This window comes from Chiloscyllium punctatum, chromosome 20 (assembly GCF_047496795.1).
Source record: "Chiloscyllium punctatum isolate Juve2018m chromosome 20, sChiPun1.3, whole genome shotgun sequence".
In the NCBI taxonomy this organism is placed as follows: Eukaryota; Metazoa; Chordata; class Chondrichthyes; order Orectolobiformes; family Hemiscylliidae; genus Chiloscyllium; species Chiloscyllium punctatum.
This window is the reverse complement of record NC_092758.1, coordinates 78,219,415-78,244,853: the sequence shown is the minus strand read 5'-3', so window position 1 is coordinate 78,244,853 and position 25,439 is coordinate 78,219,415. Positions and strand designations below refer to the sequence as shown.

At 42.3% G+C, this 25,439-nt stretch overlaps 1 protein-coding gene across 1 annotated transcript in view; it reads left to right on the top strand.

Annotated features, from left to right (window-relative positions):
* Positions 1 to 24,934, top strand: part of stk32a (serine/threonine kinase 32A) — a 323,186-nt gene extending 298,252 nt beyond the window's left edge. Inside the window, exons 11-12 of the mRNA XM_072591097.1 lie at positions 4,555 to 4,619; positions 23,544 to 24,934. Of these exons, the coding sequence (XP_072447198.1) occupies positions 4,555 to 4,619; positions 23,544 to 23,667 (189 nt within the window). The 3' untranslated portion in view covers positions 23,668 to 24,934. The remainder of the gene's footprint in view (positions 1 to 4,554; positions 4,620 to 23,543) is intronic.
* The last annotated feature ends 505 nt before the right edge of the window (positions 24,935 to 25,439 follow it).

The following is a 25,439-nucleotide window of genomic DNA, read 5'->3' as shown; positions in this document are numbered from 1 at the left end:
AATTTATCTTACTAATGTACTCATTAACACATCTTTATGAAACAATTGACTTCACAGGTTTAGCAAAATATGTTAATGTGACTGAGGGGATTGAGAGGCTTGTTTGAATATAGGCAACACTGGGAGATGGCCAACTAAAAGTCTTTACAAGTTACTTAATATTCACAAGAAAAGAAACTATTTCCATTTGCAAAGGACACACAGAATGAGGAGTGAAGCCAGTCACTGATAAGTCTCATTGAGAATTATTCAGAGGGTGATAGAATTCACAAACGTAAGGAATAACTGAGCAAATAGTGCAAGTGTGTTAAAAGGGAAGCTGGCTAAATGCACAAGTGGGGGTGGGGGGGGGGGTCTGGATTAAATTACCTGCTGTAAAAATTGATATAATTGAATGAGATTACAACTTCATTAACATAGCAGAGAAAACTGCCTGTGAATATCTTGCAGTATAGTTTCATAAGGTCAAAAAGATGAAATGGGAATTTACTAACTAAAGAACAGATAATCGGCTGTTAGTCAGCTGATTTAATATCCTTAATAGCACCACACAAGCCCTGTAAAGTGCTGGTGCATGCATTAAACAACAGGCTCTTTGTTCTGATAGTATAACCTTTTCTGTGAATTGCTATTGTGTTATATTGTGATATCTGTAATGAATTCTATGACGGAACTGTTTATCTGATCCTGTCAGCCCACTCTTAGAAAGCACAATTGCTTGAAGTAAAACTTGAAATGTACATTTTTGTATTCCTATCAAAAAGGGGTATCTATTTCCAAGATTTTCAGCAAATGAATAAATATTCTCATTGAAATTGCACTATCCAGTGTAAGTAGTAGATGTAATGATGCCTTATTGTGAAAATCTTGCTCTGTCATTTTATCAGAAGTATTAACCTTTAAGGAAACAGCTTAATAGCAATACTAAAGTAACAGGTGAAGGAATGACATGTGGATGTGTGAAATCACAGAACCCAAAATACTTATTCCTTCCATGCATTTACTTTTTGTATAGCTAATATATTTTAAGATTTTGACACCGCTGTGTCAACCATTGGGCAGGAATTATTTTGTTAATATTGTGGCCAAACTACAACAAACAGTGTCTTGCGTACAGCAGAAAAACAATAGGCTATATGACCCTTGAGCCTTCCCCCATTCAATAAGACCCTGATTTATCTGATTACCCCACATTCCTGTCTGCCTATGATAACTTTTCAAGTTTTTCCTTAACAACAGCCTGACAATCACTATCTTAATAACACTCGAACTCCACCTTTTGAGGAAGAATATTCCAAAAACACTCAGCCCTCTGTGAGAAAACATTTTTCCTAATCTCTATTTAAAACAAGTGATTGTTACCTTTTAACTAGCGACTATAGTTCTAGATTCTGCACAAGAGGAAATGTTTCCATTTCTGCCCTGTCAAGAATCCTAAGGATCAATCAAGTCACCTCTAACTATTCTAAACTCCAGCAGATAAATCCTAGTCTGTCCAATCTTTCATTATAAGACAACACACCCATTTCAGGTATCAGTCTCATAAACTTTCTTTGAACTGCTTCCAGTGTTACACAGTACTCCAGATATAGTCTCACCAGTGCCCTTGATAACTGAAGTATAACCTCCCAACTTTTGTATTCAATTCCCATCACGATAAGTTATAACTTTCCTAATTAGGTAAAAACGAGGATTGCAGATGCTGGAAACCCGAGTCTGGATTAGAGTGGTGCTGGGAAAGCACAGCAGGTCAGGCAGCATCCGAGGAGCAGGAAAATCGACGTTTCGGGCAAAAGCCCTTCATCAAGAATAGTCTATTCCCGATGAAGGGCTTTTGCCCGAAACGTCGATTTTCCTGTTCCTTGGATGCTGCCTGACCTGCTGTGCTTTTTCAGCACCACTCTGATCCATACCTTTCTTAATTGCTTGTTGTGTCTGAATACTAAACCTTTATGTTTCATGCAGTAAAAAATCCAGATCCATCTGTCTTTCAGACCTTTATAATTATTCACTATTTCCTGTCAAAATTGTAAATTTTGCGTTTTTCCATATTCCATTTGCCAGCTCCTTGCCCACTCATTTAACCTGGTTGGAGACAAAAAAAAACTGCAGATGCTAGAATCCAAAATGACAGGCAGGAAGCTGGAAGAACACAGCAAGCCAGGCAGCATCAGGAAGTGGAGAAGTTGACGTTTTGGGTGTGACCTGAAGAAGGGTTACACCTGAAACATCAATTTCTCCACCTCCTGATGCTGCCTGGCCTGCTGTGTTCTTCCAGCCTCCTGCCACTTATTTAACCTGTCAATGTTCGTTTGTAGTCTCCTAATGTCCTCTTCATGATGTACTTTCACACCCAACTTCATGTCATTACAAAATTTAGCAAACCTACCTTTGTCCTCTCATTAAAATCATTTATATGAATTCTAAAATGTTGTAGCCTTCACTTGTGAAAAAGATGCATTTTAAGAAATTATCCTGAAACTCTGCTTATATTACATAGAATCTCTCACTTTCTCACATGATCGATTTGGCCCTGCAGTCATGTTCACAGGCAGCTGCATTTCATTCAAAGTTTCCATATATGGTTAGCATGGATTAGCCACACACGTATGAACCAATTCTTACATGGATCATGACACAACCTGCCAGGTCTCCTTTTCAGCCAATCAATCAACAATACCCACTTTATGTTCTGGTACTCTAATTCACTGAGCTGTTATACATGCCTAAGATATTCACACAGATTTTACAGTTCAGTATATTCAAGTTCACTTCTACATTGCTTCTCTAAGAGGCTCTAACCTTCTATTTTTCTATTTGCTGTCTAACAACCAACGTTTCAAGAAGAGCTTTACAGATTTCACCGCACATGAATTCTGCATTCTTCTTTCTCCCTGTGTCTCCTTTCCCTTTGTATCTATGTATGTGGAAGAAGAATCTAGAGTCACTGCAGTGCAAGAGACCATTCAGCCCATTGAGTCTGCACCAGTCCGCCAAAGAAGATCCCACCCAGAACCAGTCCCTTACCTATCCCCATAACCTCACATTTACCATGGCCAATCCACCTAACCAGCACGTCTTTGAACTGTGGGAGGAAACCAATACTGACTCAAGGAGAATGTAGAAACTCCACACAGACAGTCACGCAAGGCTGGAATCAAACCTTGATTCCCTGGTGTTGTGAGGCAGCAGTGTTAACCACTGAGCCACTGTGCCACCCCTTATGTATGCTGATTGCTTTCTGCCTTTAGTTTTGCATTTGTGTCAGGCACACAGCATCTATATTTTAACTTCTTTCCTGTTGGTGCTGTTCCATGGTCAAGGATTTCTTATTATTCAAGAAAAATACATTTGATCCCTTCACAATTAATGAAAATCTCTTTGAAACATTCTTCAAACCAATTACAGATTGCACAGCCTTTTTAAAGATACTATACATTTCCCTTCCAGGTTAAATGCTGTCACAATACTGACCTATTAACATGCTGTGTATGTTGATTGGCATAGATCTTAATGATGTTGGCCACCCCAGTATCACTGATTTGATTTTTTTTCTCTGGTGACCCTACAATCTATAATTATTTTGTTCTACACTTTTCATTTCCTGGAGGCAGCCATTTTGACTTGAAGAAATGTGCAAGTTTAAGCTGTTACTCAGACACTTCAATCACTTCAAGTTTCACTTATTCATCTTTTGATCTGCTGAAAGTCTTTGATCAATACAATTATGTGACGTAATTTCCGTTTTAAAAATAAGTGGGACAGACTAAGCCAGCAAAGATAATTAACCAAATAAGTAAGACAAAATTATAGAATAGGAAAATTGGGAGGAAGATGAGAAGTGTGTTAACTATGTATTTTTAGTATATTCTGTCAGTGCTGTTAACATTGAACCTTGCAATAATATTAAATTTATGTTCAATAACTTGCATTTCTACACCCTTGGGACACTTGACAGAAACAAAATTGAGACAAAACAAAGAAGGAGATACGAGGCAGATGGCCAGAAGTGTAGCTAAAGGGGTTAGTTTTAAAGGGAGTCTTAAAGGCGGAGAGAGAAATGGAGAGGCAAAGAGGTTTAACCAGGGAATTTCAGAACCTATTGCCAAGGCACCTGATAGCATATTGTGGGTTGGAAGGAGTGTGAGAGAGAGGAGGCGAGAGTTAGAGAAACACAGTGTGCCTGGGAAGCTTTAATAGTAAACAATATTATCATGTCACATAACACATGACTATATGTATTAAAAGTAAAATGATTGGCTCAGGGATAGCAGTCTTATACTAGATCAACTCAGATAAATAGTAAATGATTTTTTAAAAACTCATCCCGAGATACAGAGAGGTGTAGCGTACTTGAAATGTGAGTTTGGAGACTGCTTAAATTATTAACAGAAGATTCTAAATTCGATGTTGCATACCAGCCATATTTAATTGATCTTGATTTTGCCCATGGCATTGAACATTCTGAGTGAAATATTATAGAGCATAATCCCTTACTGTGTTTCTCTCTATATTTTCAATGTCTCTTTCATCATCTGGTTTAACCATTGGAAGAATGGACATCTTCAGCAACATCTAGATGCAGTGCAGAAGGAATTTATTGTTTTTAACAGAGAAAGGTAAGTGACCAGTCCAGTCAATTCTCTGTGGTGCATGACCTAGCATGATGTATATTTACTAATAAAATCAATGTTGCGCAGTTTTCGGTTCTTCAAAAATTAGCCTAAGTACACATTGGTCTTACCATGTGACTTCCATTTTGTGAGGTGACTAAGTTATATTTCACTTATTAAGAAAAAGATGTCTTGTCCTTTATGACTATATTACATCAATTCATGACGACTACTCCTTTAGCAATAATGGATGTGTAGGCTAGATTTACACAGGGAAGGCAGGCACCTCATGTCAGGAAATTTCCGGAGTCACTGAACTAGCCTTAGTAAATGTATGCTGACTCACAAAATTTTCACATTGCTTTGGGGTGGGTAGACAGTAAATACATGGACAGGACATTTGGATCTATAAGGTACAAGAAGGTCAAATCCATAGGAGCACCAACCAAACTAGTATATTATGGAGATTACAATGCCCCTCCCTATCACCACCAGTTGACAACATTGGGAGAGGATCTCCCATCATAAGTCATGTATTCACTTGTGGGATACAGTGTCTCTGGTTGTGCTACCACTTATTGCCTACTCCCTAATTACCCTGGAGAAGGTGATGTTGAGCTGCCTTCTTGAATCGCTGCAGTCCATGTGGTGTGGTTAGACCCACAGTGCTGCTAGGAAGGGAGTTCAAGAGTTTTGGCTTTGACCCTCATGTTTGTTCCTGAATAAGGAAAAAGCATGAGTGTAATTTTGTTGACATCTGACATTGGAATCAAATATGGGTCACCACCCCACACTATATCAGCAGCAGCAACCTCACATTAACTGGCTAAACCAACAAAGACTACTGGACAGGGTGTCTGTGCACTAGGAGAAAGTGAGGACTGCAGATGCTGGAGCCCACTTCGGTTCCTAGTCCCTTTGGCCTCCAAAAATCCTTTCCATGGTGGGATAGGGATGGCAGCCTGGTTTGTGGGGTGGGGGCAAGTGGAATTGGGAGGTTGGTTGCAGTGGTCTTTGCCGAGTTGCAAACCATTCTGGATATTTTCCCCCCATCATTTCCATAAAAGTATAGCCCTGAGTCCTCAAAGCTCGAACACCTTCCGGTGTAGTCCCACTGCTGGCAGGGTCACATGAGTGCTTGTTTTTCCCCAATCACCAGTTTAACACAGAATGTTTAGAAATAACACACAGCTTGACACTTGAAATTTTCGCATCATGGGAGGAGTGATACTACAAGAAAGAACTTGTATTGCTGCTAATCTCTGGAGAAATCCTCCACCCAACAATTTAAAAAATATAATCAGATTACGGAAACTGTTTTACTGTTGGCACTACCTCTACTGATAAAATGAGGTCACTTTCAAATTTATTAAGTTATGTTGTTAGCGCATTCAGCAGGTACACAGCGGCCTGGCCCTATGAACTGATGAGATTTGGTTTCAGTCCAGCACTATGAGGAGTCTGTGATCCCAGTTACCTGGTACAGGCAATCCTCTTGGACTTGACAGTTTCTGAGCTGAATAGAAGCTGAAGCAAAGAAAAAAATTTGTGTTTAATGGCACCACGCTGGAAATAAAGTATATCCTGTATAATACCCTGAATACCCGAGATTATGCTGCTATCTGTAACTGTTATTGATTTTTTTTTGTTCATTCTGGCCAGACCAGCATTTATTGCCTGTCCCAAAAGGCAGTTAAGAGTCAGTCACATTGCTGTGGGTCTGGAGTCACATGTGGTCCAGACCAGGTAAGGATGGAAATTTCCTTCTCTAAAGGGCATTAGTTACCCAGATGAGTTTTTCCAACAGTTGACAATGGTTTCTTGTCATCATAAGACTCTTAATCCCAGACTTTTATTGAACTCAAATTCCACCATCTGCCATGGTGGGATTCAAACATGGGTCCCCAGAACATTACCTTGCTCTCTGGATTAAAACATTCACCTGCACCTCCACACCGTCACAAATTCACCTGCACCTCCACACAGATCATTTACTGCATCCGCTGCACCCAATGTGGCCTCCTCTACATTGGGGAGACAGGCCGCCTACTTGCGGAACATTTCAGGGAACACCTCTGGGACACCCGCACCAACCAACCCAACCGCCCCATGGCTGAACACTTTAACTCCCCCTCCCACTCCGCCAAGAACATGCAGGTCCTTGGCCTCCTCCTCCATCGCCAGACCATGGCAACACGATGCCTGGAGGAAGAGCGCCTCATCTTCCGCCTAGGAACCCTCCAACCACAAGGGACGAATGCAGATTTCTCCAGCTTCCTCATTTCCCCTCCCCCCACCTTATCTAAGTCCAAACCCTTGGACTCAGCACCGCCTTCTTGATCTGCAATCTTCTTCCTGACCTCTCTGCCCCCACCCCTTCTTCGGCCTATCACCCTCACCTTGACCTCCTTCCAACTATCGCATTCCTAATGCCTCTCCCCTAAGTCCCTCCTCCCTACCTTTTATCTTAGCCTGCTTGGCACACCCTCCTCATTCCTGAAGAAGGGCTTATGCCTGAAATGTCAAATCTCCTGCTCCTTGGATGCTGCCTGACCTGCGCTTTTCCAGCAACACATTTTTCATCTCTGGACTAACAGTCCAGCGATAATACCACTAGGCCATGACCTGGTGTTATTTATTGTAATCCTTCATTAATAATGCTGCTGCACAAGGCAATTCAATTGTAGTTTCAGGACTGTGTGAACTAAAGGCACATGTCCCATCACATCTCCAGAATATCAGTTGACATAATAGTGTCGCTGGAGAGATATGTGCAATACAAAGAAACTTGATTTGGTAAAGCATAGTTGATAAAGAGTTACTGCTTTATTTCCAGAGCTGGAGTTTCAGTTGAGCTGCCAATTTTTGGCACAATGTGTCTAAAACAGGTAAAATGAGTGCAAAAGATCACAACTTTTAAGCACAAAATACATTTGGTGCAACTCAAATTTCAATGACTTTCAAAAAGATCACACTACACGAGCGTCCCATCTACAAAACTGGCCACGTCTCAGATTATGTTAATCAAATTTCCACAAATTTTGTTTGTCTATGGAACTTCAAGAAGCCTGTTGAAGTTAATTTTTTTTAGAGCACCAATACCGATAGGCAGGAGCAAATTACTGCAGGTACTGGCATCTGAAAAAAACTCAAGGGCAAAGTAACCTTGTACCAGACCAGCATTGTGACAATGTCCTCTCTCCCCTCCTCCCACCCCAGTGGGACTGTCTGTTCTTTCAAATCTGGCAGTTCAACACACCATTAGATCAGATTAGATTACATTACAGTGTGGAAACAGGCCCTTCAGCCCAACAAGTCCACACCGACCCGCTGAAGCGCAACCCACCCATACCCCTACATCTACCCCTTACCTAATACTATGGGCAATTTAGCACGGACAATTCACCTGGCCTGCACATTTGTGGGAGGAAACCGGAGCACCCGGAGGAAACCCACGCAGACACGGGGAGAATGTGCAAACTCCACACAGTCAGTCACCTGAGGCGGGAATTGAACCCCGGTCTCGGGCACTGTGAGGCAGCAGTGCTAACCACTGTGCCACCGTGCCGCCCACATTGTTCTGCCATTCTCACAGATCCCTTAATCTGGACTATCAACATCTTTTCTCTCCAGCACTCTATATTCCATTCCCTCTCCTACCAAATGTAGCTCAAGTGCTGCCCCCCTCCGCCCTTCGCTTTGGCTGTGACAAAGAGTCATCTAGACTCAACGTTACCTTGCTTTCTCCTCATGGATGTTGCCTGACCCAATATGATCTCCAGCATTTGTTGTTTTCATTACCAATAAGCACGTGGTAACAATTTTTGAATATAATTGTTTTGAAATCGTTGAGAATAAGTCAAATAAGTAGTTCTGTATAGTTAGTAAAAGCGACTTTCAGTTATTTACAATTGAGTGAAAGGGGCAACCCAAAACTCTTTGAAATTTGAAATCCTGGGCAATTTTGTATTTTGTGGGCTATTCCACAAAGTACGGAGGCATGGGATTGAGGGTGATTTGATGGTTTGGATCAGAACTTAGCTAGGTGAAAGAAGACAGAGGGTGGTGGTTGATTGGAAATGTTCAGCATGGAGTTCAGTTACTAGTGGTGTACCACAAGGATCTGTCTTGGGTCCACTACTGTTTGTCATTTTTATAAATGACCTGAATGAGGGTGTAGAAGGGTTAGTAAATTTGCGGATGACACTAAGGTCAGTAGAGTTGTGGATAGTGCCGAAGGATGTTGTAGGTTACAGAGGGACATTGATAAGATGCAGAGCTGGGCTGAGAGGTGACAAATGGAGTTTAATACCGAAAAATATGCAGTGATTCACTTTGAAAGGAGTAACAGGAGTGCAGAGTACTGGGCTAATGGTAAGATTATTGGTAGTGTAGATGAGCAGAGAGATCTCAGTGTCCATGTACATAGATCCCTAAAGGTTGCCACCCAGGTTGATAGGGTTGTTAAGAAGGCATATGGTGTGTTAGCTTTTATTGGTAGAGGGGTTGAGTTTCGGAGCCATGGGCTCATACTGCAGCTGTACAAAACTCTGGTTCGTCTGCCCTTGGAATATTGTGTAGAGTTTTGGTCACTGCATTATAAGAAGGATGCGGAAGCTTTGGAAAAGGTTCAGAGGAGATTTATGAGAATGCTACCTGGTATGGAAGGAAGGTCTTCTGAGGAAAGGCTGAGGGACTTGAGGCTGTTTTTGTTCAAGAGAAGAAGGTTGAGAGGTAACTTAATAGAGACATAAAAGATATCAAGGTAGGTGAGAGCCTTTTTCCTAGGATGGTGATGGCTAGCACGAGGGGACATAGCTTTAAATTGAGGGGTGATAGATATAGGACAGATGTCAGAGGTAGTTTCTTTACTCAGAGAGCAGTAGAGGCGTGGAACGCACTGCCTGCAACATTAGTAGACTCACCAACTTTAAGGGCATTTAAGTGGTCATTTTGGATAGGCGTATGGATGAAAATGGAATAGTGTAGGTTAGATGGGCTTCGGATTGGTTTCACAGGTCGGCGCAACATTGAGGGCTGAAGGGCCTGTACTGCGCTGTACTGTTCTATGTACAGCGAAACCTTGATTATCTGAATATCAATTATCCAAATTTTGGATTATCTGAAGAAGATCTCAAGGACCGGATAGAAACATTACATCAAAGAGGTGTTTCCAACACTGATCGTGTCTTTTGTTTACAATGGATAAAAGTGTACTTGGTTCACTGAAATACTGCCGAGAACAGTGCTGGACATTGATGGGAACCCAGGCACTGTATCCAAATGACCGACCGCCTGCCCTCTCTCTATCTCCCCACACTTTCCCTGGATGTACCCTAAACCCCTCTTCCCCAGATAATCTATCCAACATTGTCCTGCACAGGGTACAACCTATCAAAAGATTGCACTAAAAGGTTGTGTGGGTAGCGGGGTTGGGAGCTTGGGGTAGCAGGATGCAGGGGTGGGGTCGTACGGGGAGCCATTTTGGATGGGGTTGGGGGGGAGGCAGACCGGGGGTGGGGGCAGACATGGATACGGGTGGATGGGTGGCGGGGTGGGAGCAGGCGGGGGGGGGGGGTGGGGTTGGACTGGGAGCAGACTTAGCAAGTGCTCGCTGTGTCAGTCCCATTGAACTGATGGGGAGGGGGGCGGGAGGCTTCAGCAATGCTGCAGGTCCCTTACACACAAGGGGGTGTCTGCTCAGAAACAAACTCTGAGACAGAGAGAGGGAGCACGGCAGGCAGAGCGAGGGAGAAGTAATCTTCAGAAAACTCCGAGCCCCAAAGGAGAGGCATTGAATCAATTAACTGAATAATCAATTATCTGAACAAAATACTGCCCACCCACCTCGTTCGGATAATTGAGGTTCCTCTGTAGTCACTATTATAATTTAGAGAACACAAGAATCGATTTGTGGATAGCAAGTTCTACAAACAGAACAGTGATGGTCATCAGATAATCTGTTTTTATGTTGTTAGTTAAGGGATATATATTGGTCAGGACACTGAGAATTCCTTTACTCTTCAAAATACTTCACATTATCTTTTACATCCTTCTGAGAAGGCATAATCCAAAAGCACTTCTACCAACATAGCACCTAGTGTTAATAATAGTTATAAACAATTGAACAACTAACGGAAGAAGATGCACAAATATTGCCAGTTTCAGTGATAGGGAAGCCCTGCAGGTTAATACAAAAGACTATGCCAAAGATCGTGCAATTATTTTCAGTCATTAGCGCTCAAAATCCATTTTGGTCTAATCCTGAAGTTCTCAGCATCACAGATGCTAGTCTTCAGCTAACTCAATTCACTCCACGTGACATCACAAAAATCAGTGATAACACTGGATGTTGTAGAGGTTATGGTTCCTAACAAAACTGATCTGGTATCCTCACCTGGTCTAGCCTACTCCTGATCCATACGAATGTAGTCAACTTGTAACTGCCCTCTGAAATGGCCTCGCAACCCACTCAGTTAAAAGACAATTTAACTGGGCAATAAATGTGGCCCAGTCAATGACACTTCCATTTTATGATCAATATTGAAAAAGTACTGAAAATTGTACTCCAGAACTAGTTGTGCCACTCGCCAGAATCTTCTAGAATCTACGATACGGGCATCTCCCTGACAATGTTGAGAATTGTTCATAATACTCTGTCCACAAAAATCAGGATAAATCCAATCCTTTTACTTAACAACTAGTACCTGGGAATGACCATCTCCAACAAAAGAGCATCTTCCTTTAACAGTCAATAGCATTGCCATCTCTGAAATCCTCCCCAGTACATTATTTGCTTCACAGTCGCTCCTGGAACTCTCTCAGCTTTAGTTCAACATACCAAAGGGAAATTGAATCCTTTTAACTGTGGACAACCATTCAGTCATAATACATTCATCTGTTATTATGCATGTGCATTCACTACATTCCCAACTTGAATTTCTATCTTGCATTCTCAGTTTTGCGAGTACAAGTGAAAATCATTTGTCACACTTATTAGAGCTGCTCTCTTGGTATGCAGTAAAAGAGTCTTTGTAACTCAAAAGGTCCAGAGACTGGTAAAATCAATTTCTAGAGCATTTGTAGAACTGAGTGTAGAAAGAGACCATTAGGCTGTCATGTTCAACAAGATAAATTCACCTTGTCCCAGGCCATGATCTTTTCCTAATTCTTACTTTCTTCAGATAATTTTGTTATTACCTTTTGAGGTCCCCAATTGAATCTGTCTCTATCACACACGCAGACAATGTACTCCAAATCCTCACCTTTCACGATATAAAAATGGTCTTCTTCACTTTGTTGACTTCTGAATCTTGATGCTTCAACTGAAACATTTTCTCTTCAACTATTCTGTCCAAACCTGACATGATTTTGAACACCTCAATCAAACCCCCCTCTTAATCTCCTCCAAAGACAATAGTTCCGAGTTCTCCAAGCTATCCACGTCCACTATAGTTAGCCATCCCTGGTATCACTCTCATGAATCTCTTTCACTCTCTTTAGTGCATAGGTCAGTGATCTTGTATCAGGATCTGTAATTTTCTGCTTTTCAATTAGGATTCTGGTGGCTCTGATTTTGAGGCCCAGTGATCATAATGTCCTGACTCAGTCAGTATTACTCAGAGACCAGACTGACTGATTCGATGTGTGAGGTACAGGTCATTCTGTTCTAACATGCACTTCATCAGCGTGAATTGACTATAACGCGATTGATGAATTGTGAACATTGTTTGGATAACGCTAACTTGCGACTGAATGGGTTTAGCGATTTTCCATAGTGTGGTTTTCTATAGAGTGAGGATGCAGAGGAACACAACTGTCATATTATAGCAGAACGATCTGTATACTCGTACTAAAGGGAATTGTTCTTCAATTTTAAGGAAGAGCTAGACTGTTCAGAGTGATGTCAAGCCACTTCTCTTCGCATACAATATAGTGTGAAGTTTCCAAAAAGAAATCAGACAGGGACAAGGCAATTAAACCAGCATGTCACTTCAGAAATGTGACAGCATTTTCTGGTTGACGTTTTTCTCCAAGGAATTAGGAGAAAATAACCATTGCACGTATGACCTCAAAACTTGATGTCTGTCTATGGGTAGCACAGCTAGATTTCTACAAATGACAGCAATAATCACTCATGCAAACTGCTTTCTGGGACATTAGTGAATTTGAGCAGAAGACCACGCTAGCTCAGAGGTTAGGCTGTTCCAACTGTAATGAATTTTAATCTACTACTTTCAAAGTGTAATCAGTAGAAACTTAAATGACAATTCAAAAATACAGGGTAAAAACAATGACTGCTGGAAACCAGATTCTGGATTAGTGGTGCTGGAAGAGCACAGCAGTTCAGGCAGCATCCGAGGTGCAGGAAAATCGACGTTTCATCAGAAGGGCTTTTGCCCGAAACGTCGATTTTACTGCTCCTCGGATGCTGCCTGAACTGCTATACTCTTCCAGCACCACTAATCCAGAATTCAAAAATACAGACCAGGAGAAGCATGTTATTCAATTTAATGTAGTCCTTCAGCAGAAAACTAAATTTTTCTTTCAAAGAGATATTAACATATTTTTCCAATACACTTAAAATCTCCATGGCTTTTAGTAAGTAATATTAGTAAGCACTGCCTCATCCACTATGAGTCAGCATCCTATCTATTATACAGGAAGAGATCTTTTTCAAACAAAGAAAATGTGGGAGAAACTCAGCAGGTCTGACAGCACCTGTGGAGAGAGAAAGCAGAGTTAATATTTGAGTCCAGTATGACTTTTATTCAGAACTTAAAGGGATGGAAAATATTTTCTTTATGTAGTTTTCACAGGGGTGGAAGAGGGGTAAGGGGATTAGATGGTGTGGAGGTCTAGTGAACAAGACAAAGAGGTTGTTACTGGTGGTAGAAGAGAAGTAAAGATATAAAGTGGGTGTGGACTGCGGAAGAGAATGGGTTGAGAGTAAAGTAAATAAGACACAAACAAGCCAAGCCCTGGGATGGGGAGAGAGTGTAAGAAAAGAGCAATCAGTCTCTGAAGTTCTGGAATTCAGTATTGAGACCCACAGGGTGTAAAGTACCTAAGTGGAAAATTAGGTGTAGTTCCTCATGTTGTGCTTCATTGGAACATTGCAGCAGGCCTAGGACAGAAGTGTTAGCATGACAGCAAGGTTGTTTATTGAAATGACAAGCAACTGGGAGGTCAGGGTCATTCCTTTGGACAGAATAGAGGTATTCTGCAAAGCAGTCACCCAATCGGTGTTTGGTCTTACCATTGTAACAGAGGCTGCATTGTCAACAGCAGATACAGTAGACTAGACTGAAAGAATACAAGCAAAATTCTGCCTCACCTTGGACACATTTGAGCCTTGGAGAGTGAGGAGGGAGGAGATGAATAGGTCTGAGAAAGAGAATAGACATATTTCTCCTCATTACAGGAGCTGGTTCACCAAAAGTTTTATGTATAGGCTGCTTGAGAGAAGGCAGCAAAATTTCAGTCAGGCTGTCCTCATCTCTGAGAGAAGGAGAAGGAGAAAGTGAGGACTGCAGATGCTAGAGATCAGAGTCAAAACATGAGGTGCTGGAAAAGCACAGCAGGTCAGGCAGCATCCGAGGAGCAGGAGGGTTGACGTTTCAGGCATAAGCCCTTCATCAGGAATGTCGGGGGGTGGGGAAGGAGCTGAGAGATAAATAGGAGGATTGGGGTGGGGCTGGGGGGAATGTAGCTGGGAAGGTGACAGGTGGATGCAGATGGTGATAGGTCAGACTGGAGGGTGGAGCAGATAGGTGGGCAGGAAAGTGGACAGGTGGGATAGTTCAACAGGGCAGTGCCGAGTTGGAGGGTTGAATATGGGATGAAGTGAGGGGAGGGAAGATGAGGAAACTGGTGAAATCAACATTCATGCCCTGTGGTTGGGGGGTCCCAAGGCGGAAGATGAGGCGTTCTTCCTCCAGGCGTCAGGTGACTAGGATTTGGCAGTGGAGGAGGCCCAGGACCTTGCATGCCCTTGGAGGAGTGGGAGGGGGAGTTGAAGTGGTCGGCCACAGAGCTGTGGGGTTGTTTGGTGCATGTGTCCCAGAGATATTCTCTGAAACATTCCACATCCCAGAGTTGGTCTCTAACACGCAACTCTGAGAGATTCCTGTAACAGTAGATAAACAGGGGAACCCTTATGAGAATTCCACCCCCATATGTAATGTCTAGACAGCTCCTTATTTAACATGATAAATAGGGACAGTAGATCTAGGACAGCAATTCTTATTGATGTTTTCAGTGGAGTGCTAAGTTAAGAAAGAAGATGTTTTTATGCATAACCTTTCACCAGCTAAAGACATCCCAAGGGGTATCACAATCAATGAAATACTTTTGAATTATATTCATTGTTGCAATATAGGAAACAGGCAGTTTGCACACAAGTTCTCACAAACAGCAGTGCACTGGTGACCAGATAATTTGTTTTAGTAATGTTAATTGAGGCATAAATATTGTCCACAATATCAAAGAGAACTCCTGTGCTTTTCTATGGAATAGAGCAATGAAAGAGGGCAGACTCAGTTTAACATTTTACCCACAAAATGGCCTCACTGACAGTGCAGCACTCACTTAAAATTACACTAATGTGTCACCTGGATTATGTGCTGAAGGTTCTGGAAGGTGAGAACTGTATGAAAGGTCTTGTGCCTCACTTCATTTGACCCTTCAATAAACAGAACAATGAGGAGTAATAACAAAGTATTATACATTTTAAATTAAGTGAAACTGAGTGAATCAGTTTTACAGACTGCTGTGTGTTGGATCTTGCAGGAGTCTGGTTCCTGACTGATTCTATTATTCCAAGAGCTCCAGAACAGAAACTGCTGCTCTGTGTGGACCTTATGTGTGAGGGCAGTTCATCAAATTGGGTTCTGGCTGTTTCTTGTGCAGACCACTAGGTGAAGAGGCAGTGATCTTCCTCTCAATGCTTCAGGCATCCACTGAGAGTCCAAAGTTTGGCCACTTACCTATCCAGCATAGTGAAGGGTTTGCAGTATTGCTGGTGTGGAACAAGCATGGTAACAAGATGGAGGAGGAATAAAGTAGTGCCTCTGTTGACAATTTGTTAAGACCAATCATACATATTCAGAAGAAAACTGATCCCAAAACAGGGGTAGCGATCTCTTTAGAACATTTCCATTTGTATCCCTCACAAATGAGTTACAATCTTTCACTATTGCTCTTTTTTGTGTGTTGTTTTGTACATAGCTTCAGTATTTCCAGTCTGAGAAATAGAATTCAGATTTCAGGTTTGTTCGCCTTCCTTCATATTTACTTCAGTAACATGGATCTTCATTGTATTAATTAGATTCCTATATACAAACACACCAAATGTCTTCTGAAAATTCCTTGCATTAGGTGTTGCTCTATCTTTATCATCATTCCAATTTTTCCAAGTTGTATTAAGTCTTTCAGACATGACATGCCTTTTGCAAATAATTGTTTTTTTTAATTGAAGTATCTGTCCCACGTTAAGACCTACCTATGATCAAGATCAGATTGATAGGTCTGTCATTACTTGATTTATCCTTATTTAAACAGTGAGAACATTGTGTTATTTTTCTCCATTTGCTACACTCAGAGTTGACTATATATCATTTGATGCAGGTAATTAAGTATATTTGCTGTCATTGAGATCCTGTCTTCAGACTGTTCCTATCTGTAAGTGAGGATGGACACTTGTGTCGTAAAGTTCTAGTTCACTATTGTCCTTTACCATTGGATATGCTGCCTGTCCCTTTCAATTCAGGACAAGGTAATGGCTCACTGTGGAGAAAACGGGGCAGCCCCAAAGTTTATAATACAGTCATAGAGCAGTTCAGCGTGGAAACAGGCCTTTTGGTGCAATTCATCCATGCAAACCAGATATCCTAAGTTAATCTAGCCAGCATTTGGCCCATATCCCTCTAACTCCTTCCTATTCATAGACCCATCCAGGTTGCTTTTAAATGCTGTAATTGTACCAGCCTCCACCACTTCCTCTGGCACCCCATTCCGTATATGCACCAATCACTGTGTGAAAAAGTTATTTCTTAGGTGTCTTTTAAATCTTTCCCCTCTCACCTTAAACCTATGCCCTCCAGTTTTGGACTCCACTATCCTAGGAAAAAAAGTCTCTTTTTCAGTCTTTTGCCTCTCACCTTAAACCTATGCCCTCTAGGTTTGGACTCCACTACCCTAGGAAAAGACCTTGGCTATTTACTCCATCTGTGTCTCTCATGATTTTATAAACGTCTATAAGGTCACCCCTCACCTCCAGTGCTCTGAGGAAAATAGCCCCAGCCTATTCAGCCTCTCTGTAGAATTCAAACCCTCCAATCCTGGTAACATCCTAGTAAATCTTTTCTAAATCTTTTCAAGTTTCACATCATACTTCGAATTGAAGAGTATTCCAGAAGTGTCCTAACCAATGTCCTGTGCAGCTGCAACATGACCTCCCAACTCCTGTACTCAATGCACTACCAAATGCCTTCTTCACTATCGTATCTACCTGGGACTCCACTTTCAAGGAACTATGAACCTGCACTCCAAGGTCTCTTTGTTCAGCAACACTCCTCAGGACCTTACCATTATGTGTATAAACACTGCTTTGATTTGCCTTTCCAAAAAGCAACACCTCACATTTATCTAAATTAAACTCCATCTGCCACTCGTTGGCCCGGTGGCCCATCTGATCAAGGTCCTGGTGTACTCCGAGGTAACCTTCTTGACTGTTCAATACACCACTAATTTTGATGTCACCTGAAAACTTACTAACCATACCTCTTATGTTCACAACCAAATCATTTATGTAAATGATGAAAAACAGTGGACCCTGCACCAATTTTTGTGGCACATTGCTGGTCACAGGTCTCCAGTCTGAGAAGCAACCCTCTACCACCCCCCTCTCATCTACCTTCCAGCCAGTTCTGTATGCAGGTTGCTAGTTCTTCCTTTACTCTGTGTGATCTAACCTTGCTAACTAGTCTACCATGAGGAACCTTGTTGAATTCCTTACTGAAGTCCATATCAATCACATCCACCACTTTGCCTTCATGAATCCTCTTTGTTACTTCTTCAAAACACTCAACTAAGTTAGTGATAAACGATTTCCCATGCACAAGCTATGTTGACTGTCCTTAATCAATCCTTGCCTTTCCAAGTAAACGTAAATTGTGTCCCTCAGGATTCCTTCCAACAAATTGCAACAAGTTGCAACAGGGGCAACACAACACTTTTAAGACCGATGTTAGTTTATGTTACAGCCATCCTCACCTATCAAAATATCAGAATCCAAGCAGTGACCATTCACATACACAATTTCTACGGCAAATATACGTTCATGGATTGGCACTCATTCTGGCCATGAAGAGGGCAGCATTGAGGGAGTGGTCAGAGTCCAATTGCACTCCATCAGTAAATGCCCACCACTTAATTGGAACCTACATAATGGTAATTGAATATCTCTTGATGTCAGCTGGCTTGCATACACATTCATGAAGGTCTAAGGTACCCATTACATGAATGTGACCTTGTGCACTTCCCTTGAGCTGGCCCCAGCAGCCTGCCCAATCCTGTCATTGCTTCCCTTGTGAATTGTACCTTCTTAAGACAGATTGCCTCTAATTTATGACAGTAAATCTAGAAGCACAGGTGGTGTGTGCACATGAGTGCAGCATGACCATTGTAATATGTAAACACATCACTTTCTCATGCCTGAATAGATTTTGTTAGGTTGGGGAATTGAATAAGGATGTGCACTAAAGTCAGTTCTAGAGGAAAAGTTAGGAAGCACTTCTTTCACAAGATAATATAGAAACCATCTAGCATAATTGCTAAGGTCAGCTTGAAGGCTATTTTCTGTTTCTCTCCTGAATGAATTCTGGGGTTCAACTGCTGTTTTATAGTCTACTAGGTAGGTAAAGCTATCAAGGGGTATGGAATAGACGTGAGTAAATGGAATTGAGGTGTAGAGGACCCATGGTTTGAATGATTAGTGGAACAGACTTCAGTGGATGAATGACCTCTCCCTATTCCCCTGCTCCATAGGGTGTGGAGTAAAGGCAGCTAAATAAAGTTAAAGATCAGCAGATGTACCTAAAATGATAATAGAAAATGCTGGGAATAGACAGTAGGTCGAGAGTCAGTGGCCTCCATTTTGCAGCAGCAGTGGGAGCAGTGAGAGCGAGGATTGGGGGCTGCTGGGAAGGTAGATTACCCATTTTAATACACACCTTGTGGAATCAGCAGCCTCCGCTCTGCAGCAGCAGTGGGAGTGGTGAAGGTGAGGACCGGGGGCTGCTGGGAAGGTAAACGTCCCTCTAAAAGGATTTACCTCGAGAGTCAGTGGCCTCCATTTTCAGCAGCAGAGGGAGCAGTGAGAGCGAGGACCAAGGGGCTACCGGGAAGGTACATTAATCCTTTAAAAACCTACCTTGTGTATAGGCAGAGCGCACACTGAGCAGGAGCAGACACAGGACAGCTGGGTAAGTGAGGTAATATATTTGGGCGGTTGCTTTACCTGAAACACGACTGAGGCAGTGTCTCCCACCCACCCTCCTCCTCTAACCGAAAAAAAAGGTTCTGTGCACCAGATTGGTAAGGTTACCATTTTTCTTTCTCAATAGTCTCTTTGGGAATTCAGAACAGTGGGATTGGAAGTTAGGACAGTTGAATGCACCTCCTCCAGAATGTGGGAGGTAAGGGTCACCACTAGTGTCCCCAGTGACTTCATCTGCTGGAAGTGCACCCAATTCCAGTTCTTCAGAAGCCGTGTTAGGGAACTGGAGCTGGAGCTGGATGAACTTCAGATCATTCGAGAGACTGAGGGAGTAATTGAGAAGAGTTACAGGGAGGTAGATACTCCTAAGGTACAGGAAAAAGGTAGATGAGTTACAGTCAGGGGATGGAAAGGGAACAGGCAGACAGTGCATGAACCCCTGTGGCCGTTCCCCTCAATAACAACTGTACCGTTTTGGATACTGTTGGGAGGGACAACTTACCAGGGATGAGCAATGGGACACAGGTCTCTGGCACAGGGTCTGTCCCTGTTGCTCAGAAGGGAAAGGGGGAGAGGAGTAGAGTATTAGTCATTGGGGCCTCCACAGTTAAGGGGACAGATAGGAGATTCTGTGGGAACGAGAGAGACTTGCAGTTGGTGCGTTGCCTCCTAGGTGCCAGAGTCCATTATGTCTCGGATCGTGTTATCGGGATCCTTAAGGGAGAGGAGGAGCAGCCCCAAGGATGGTTTCCTGACACAGTATGTAGATCGGCCAACAAGAGGCGAGGCCACATTGGATTTGACACTGGATAATGAACCAGGCCAGGTGTTAGATTTGGAGTTAGGTGAGCACTTTGGTGATAGTGACCACAATTCAGTTGCGTTTACTTTAGCAATGGAAAGGGATTGGTATATACTACAGGGCAAGAGTTATAGCTGGGGAAAAGGCAATTTTGATGCAATTAGGCAAGATTTAGGATGCATAGGATGAGGAAGGAAACTGCAGGGAATGGGCACAATTGAAATATGGTGCTTGTTCAAGGAACAGCTACTGCGTGTCCTTGGTATGAATGTACCTGTCAGGCAGGGAGGAAATGGTCGAGCAAGGGAACCGTGGTTTACTAAAGAAGTTGAATCTCTTGTCAAGAGGAAGAAGGAGGCTTATGTAAAGATGAGACGTGAAGGCTCAGTTAGGCCGCTTGAGAGTTACAAGTTAGCTAGGAAGGACCGAAAGAGAAGCTAAGAAGAGCCGGGAGGGGACATGAGAAGTCTTCAGCAGATAGGATCAAGGAAAACTCTATAGCATTCTATAGATAGGTCAGGAATAAAAGAATGATGAGAGTAAAATTAGAGCCAGTCAAGGACAGTAGTGGGAAGTTGTTCGTAGATTCCAAGGAGATAGGAGAGGTGCTAAATTAAAACTTTTCATCAGTATTCACAGTGAAAAAAGAAAATGTTGTCGAGGAGAGTACTGAGATACAGATTATTAGGCTAGACAGAATTGAGGTTCATAAGGAGGAAATGGTAGCAATTCTGGATAGTGTGAAAATAGTTAAGTCCCCTGGGCCGGATGTGATTTATCCTAGGATTCTGTGGGAAGCAAGGGAGGAAATTGCAGAGCCTTTGGCTTTGATATTTATGTGGTCATTGTCAACAGAAATAATGCCAGAAGACTGGAGGATAGCAAATGTTGTCCCCAAATTCAAGAAAGGATGTAGAGGGACAACCCTGGTAATTATAGACCAGTGAGCCTTACTTTGCTCGTGGGTAAAGTGTTGGAAAGGATTATAAGAGATAGGATTTATAATCAACTAGAAATAAATAATTTGATTAGATATAGTCAACATGGTTTTATGAAGGTTGGGCGTGCTTCACAAACCTTATTGAGTTCTTTGAGAAGGTGACCAAACAGATGGAAAAGGGATAAAGTGGTTGATGTGGTGTGTATGGATTTCAGTAAAACATTTCACTGAAGGTTTCCCATAGGAGGCTATTGCAGAAAATGCAAAGGCATGGAATTGAGGGTGATTTAGTGATTTGGATCAGAAATTGGTTCATTGTAAGAAGACAGAGGTTGGTGGTTGATGAGAAATATTCACCCTGGAGTTCAATTACTAGTGGTGTACCACAAGGATCTGTTTTGGAGCCACGGTTGTTTGTCATTATTATAAATCACCTGGATGAGGGCGCAGAAGGATGGGTTAGTAAATTTGTGGATGACACTAAGGTCGGTGGAGTTGTGGACAGTGCTGAAGAAAGTTGCAGGTTACAGAGGGATATAGATAAGCTGCAGAGCGTGGCTGAGAGGTGGCAAATGAAGTTTAATGCAGAAACGTGAGGTGATTCACTTTGGAAGGAGTAACAGGAATGCAGAATTCTGGGTGAATAGTAAGATTCTTGGTAGTGTAGATGAGCAGAGAGATCTCAATGTTCATGTGCATAGATTCCTAAAGGTTGCCACCCAGGTTGATCGGGTTGTTAAGAAGGCATATGTTGTGTTAGCTTTTATTGGTAGAGAGATTGAGTTTTGGAGCCATGAGGTCATGTTGCAGCTGTAGAAAACTCTGGTGCAGCCGCACTTGGAGTATTGTGTATACTTCTGGTCACTGCATTATAAGAAGGATGTGGAAGCATTGGAAAGAGCATAGAGGACATTTACTCGGATGTTCCCTGGTATGGAGGGAAGGTCTTATGAGGAAAGGCTGAGGGACTTGAGGCTGTTTTCATTAGAGAGAAGGTTAAGAGGTGACTTAATAGAGATATACAAGATGATCAGAGGATTTGATAGGGTGGACATTGAGAGACTTTTTCCTCAGATGGTGATGGCTAGCATGAGGGAACATAGCTTTAAATTGAGGAGTGTTAGATATAGGACTGTGTCAGAAGTAGATTCTTTATTCAAAAAGTAGTAAGGACACGGAATGCCCTGTCTGCAACAGTAGTACATTCGCCAACCTTAAGGGCACTTAAATGGTCGTTAGATAAAGTATGGGTGATAATGGAATAGTGTGGGTTAGATGAGCTTCAGATTGGTTTCACAGATTGGCGCAACATCGGGAGCTGAAGGACCCTGTACTGCACTGTAATGTTCTATGTTCTAGCATATGTGGAGAGAGAGAAGCAGATTTAACATGTCAGATTGATTACCTTTTGCTTCAACGTGAAGCATGAACCATATTTCTTTCAACACAGGTTCTGCCCTTTTTATTTCAACATCCACAGTATTTCACTTTTGTCTGATTATACTTCCTCAGATCGTCTTTGGTCTTTGTTCGCCCCCGTATTACTACGTAGTGTATTTAGCACAGTGGCCACTGTCAGAGTCTGCCTTATTAAATTTCACTTGACAGGCGATAGTTTCCTAAAACAAAATGGAGAACGGTGGAAGAATGAAGTCAGTCAGCAAAAAAAGATATTTAGAAACCAAAATTCCTTTTTAGACAGTAAGCCCCCACATGGCTGGCTTCCACTTATTGTCAGAGAATGTTACAGTACAGGAAACAGCTATTCTGCCCATCATGCCTGTGGCGGCTCTTTGAAAGAGCTGTCTATTTAATCCCATTTGCATGTTACAGGATTAGTGAGATGATGCTGAGACTGTGGAACAGTGTGGATAATCACCAGAGATAATTGTTCAGCTCTTAGCAAAAGAAACACTTAACATGACCGTCCATGAATGAATTTTTTTAAAATGCTTTTGTCTCCTCCTATCCTGTTGCCATCTCAGCAACCTAGGCTTTACTTAGTGTTTCACTCAGAACAATGTTGTTTGTCTGTTTAAGGCCATACATTAGGATGGTTATGTCATCTTAAGGTCAATCAGACAATAACTAATACTCGCCAGCTATTCAATTGGTGAGAAAGAAAGTTAAAGGTTCCCTGAACTTATTCTTCCAGTATGATTTCAAAGGACAGTTTGAAGGTTATTTTCTGTTCATTACCAGGTTTCTCTGCACTTCAAGTACCCTTACTTTTGAAGCTAGTAGCTCAGATAGAGAGACTGTTGTTTTATCGAGAGACTGTTGGGGTGGCGCAGTGGCCCACTAGTTAGCACTGCTACCGCACAGCGCCAGGGACCCAGGTTTGATTCCAACCTCGTGCAACTGACTGTGTGGAGTTTGCACATTCTCCCCGTGTCTGTGTGGGTTTCCTCCGGGTGCTCCGGTTTCCTCCCACAGTCCAAAAGCTCTGCATGTTCGGTGAATTGGCCATAGTGTAGGCTATTAGTCAGGGGTAAATACAGGGTAGGGAAATGGGTCTGGATGGGTTACTCTTCGGAGGGTCGATGTGGACTTGTTGGGCCGAAGGGCCTGTTTCCACACTTGTAGGGATTCTAATTCTATTCTTTATTGTTATTCTGACCCTCTCACTGTCTGAAAGGACTTTCTGTGCCGCACGCAGTACTTCATACTTCTGCTCATTTGTTTCAGGCTCAATCAAAATCCAGGTCAAGCACAGCAAAACTGCACAGCCGACAAAGAGGAGCACCAGAAAGAAGAAGATGATGGCAAAAACAACAATGTGATAAAGACAACGCACACGCAGCCATGTTAGGTTTCGTTCTGGGAACATTGCACCTCTGGGACCTTCAAAACTAGATAGGAAATGCATCTTCATAGTACATGTCAGTCCTAATTGTCATTGTCATAGCTGCTACCAGTGCTTGAACGCACCACATAGCATGGCACTGAGCAACACAGGCTAGAAGATCTCAGGTTTAATCCTGACTTTTGCTGAGCAAATTCATCTCAGCCAGGACAGCAGGTGAGAGGGGTGCCACAACTTCTGGGCAAGGCAAGTGGGGACATGGGGATATGCCGAGGTGGGTGGAGATGGAGTTGAGAAGCAACCCAACCTGCCAACCACGCAAAACGACATGGAATAGCTCTCAGGCAAGTGAGCAGGTGGACCCCCAGTACTCCACGCATATGTTTCCAGAGGAAGTAGACTCCTTAATGAGGCATAAGGGAGAATACTGGCATGTTTCTGTGGAAGTGTTTTTCTTTTGGAGAGAGATAGAGAGAGAGAAAAAAAAACAGATGGCAAAAGATAAATACTGCAGATGCTAGAAATCTGAAAAATACACTATAAACAGCAGGAGAGAATAACTCTGTGGGGAGAGGAAAGAATACATATTTCAGATCGATGACCTTATCAGAACAACAGCGATTGACTTGAAACATAAACTTCATTCATCTCTCCACAGATGCTGCCAGATCTGCTGAGTACTTCCAGCATTTACACTTTTTATAACAAATCAGAGAAAATGTATATCATTCACATATCAATGTCACCATGCCGACTAGAGACCAGAAGGTTGTTCAAACAAGACAACGCGCCTTTAACCATGCACATTAACTAGATACTAACTATATCACGCAAAAGAAATGAAGCCATGTTGGCTCAGCACCAGATCAAAATGTTTTTCACAGATTTGGAATAATTATTAGTTTAAAAATGTCTTTGAATTTGTTGCAGACCTAAAATGGCTCAATTGCTGAGAAGGACCTGACTCTACCCAACTGCCCCATGCCTTAACCTCCCAAGATGTTATTGCCACTGATGGCGACAACTTGGGGTTCAGCAGCAATCACATGAGATCTCACCATTAGTAGTTGTGAATATGTGTCTCTGGGAAATGTAGTAGAACAGTTTGTTTTCTATGCTCCAGGTTTACACTTGAATCTTTTTCTGGATATTACAGTTATTAAGTATGAAAAATGCAGTTTTAAAACATTAATTAAAGACTAACATGTTATGAAGCTTTTCAAAACTTATGTAGCACTTTTTAACCAAAATAAATAATCTAGTGAGGGCTCAATATTTGTTGTTATTGGAACATGATGCTTTGTGTTGCACCTCACCTCTCAGTGATGATGGTAAATGAATACCATCTCCATTCAGAGAGAAATCTTTAACCTCTACAGCCTCCTCGTTTCCATATACTGACAAAACACAACAGAACCCACTGTTTCACCTTTCACCTCTATCTAATGCTCTACAGCTCAACCAGAACATTAACACCTTCCATGCTGCATTATTGGTGGAAGGTCAAGGGCTCCTTCCTGCATTGTACAGCAGAGTTTAGTCCCACAGAGCCGCAAATGTGAGCTAGAACAGACACTGAGGATGGATTAGGGATGAGAATTGAGTGGCAGTGGAATAGGATGAGGAGAGGGGTAAGAGCTGTGAGGGAACAAAATGGCATTTTGATTAGGAGGGGAGAAAAGAGGCGGCATCAGCTGAGTGAATGAGGAATGAGTCACTAATAAACAAAAATGAGGTCAAACACCAACAGGAGCAAGGGTAATTAATGGGGATGAGGC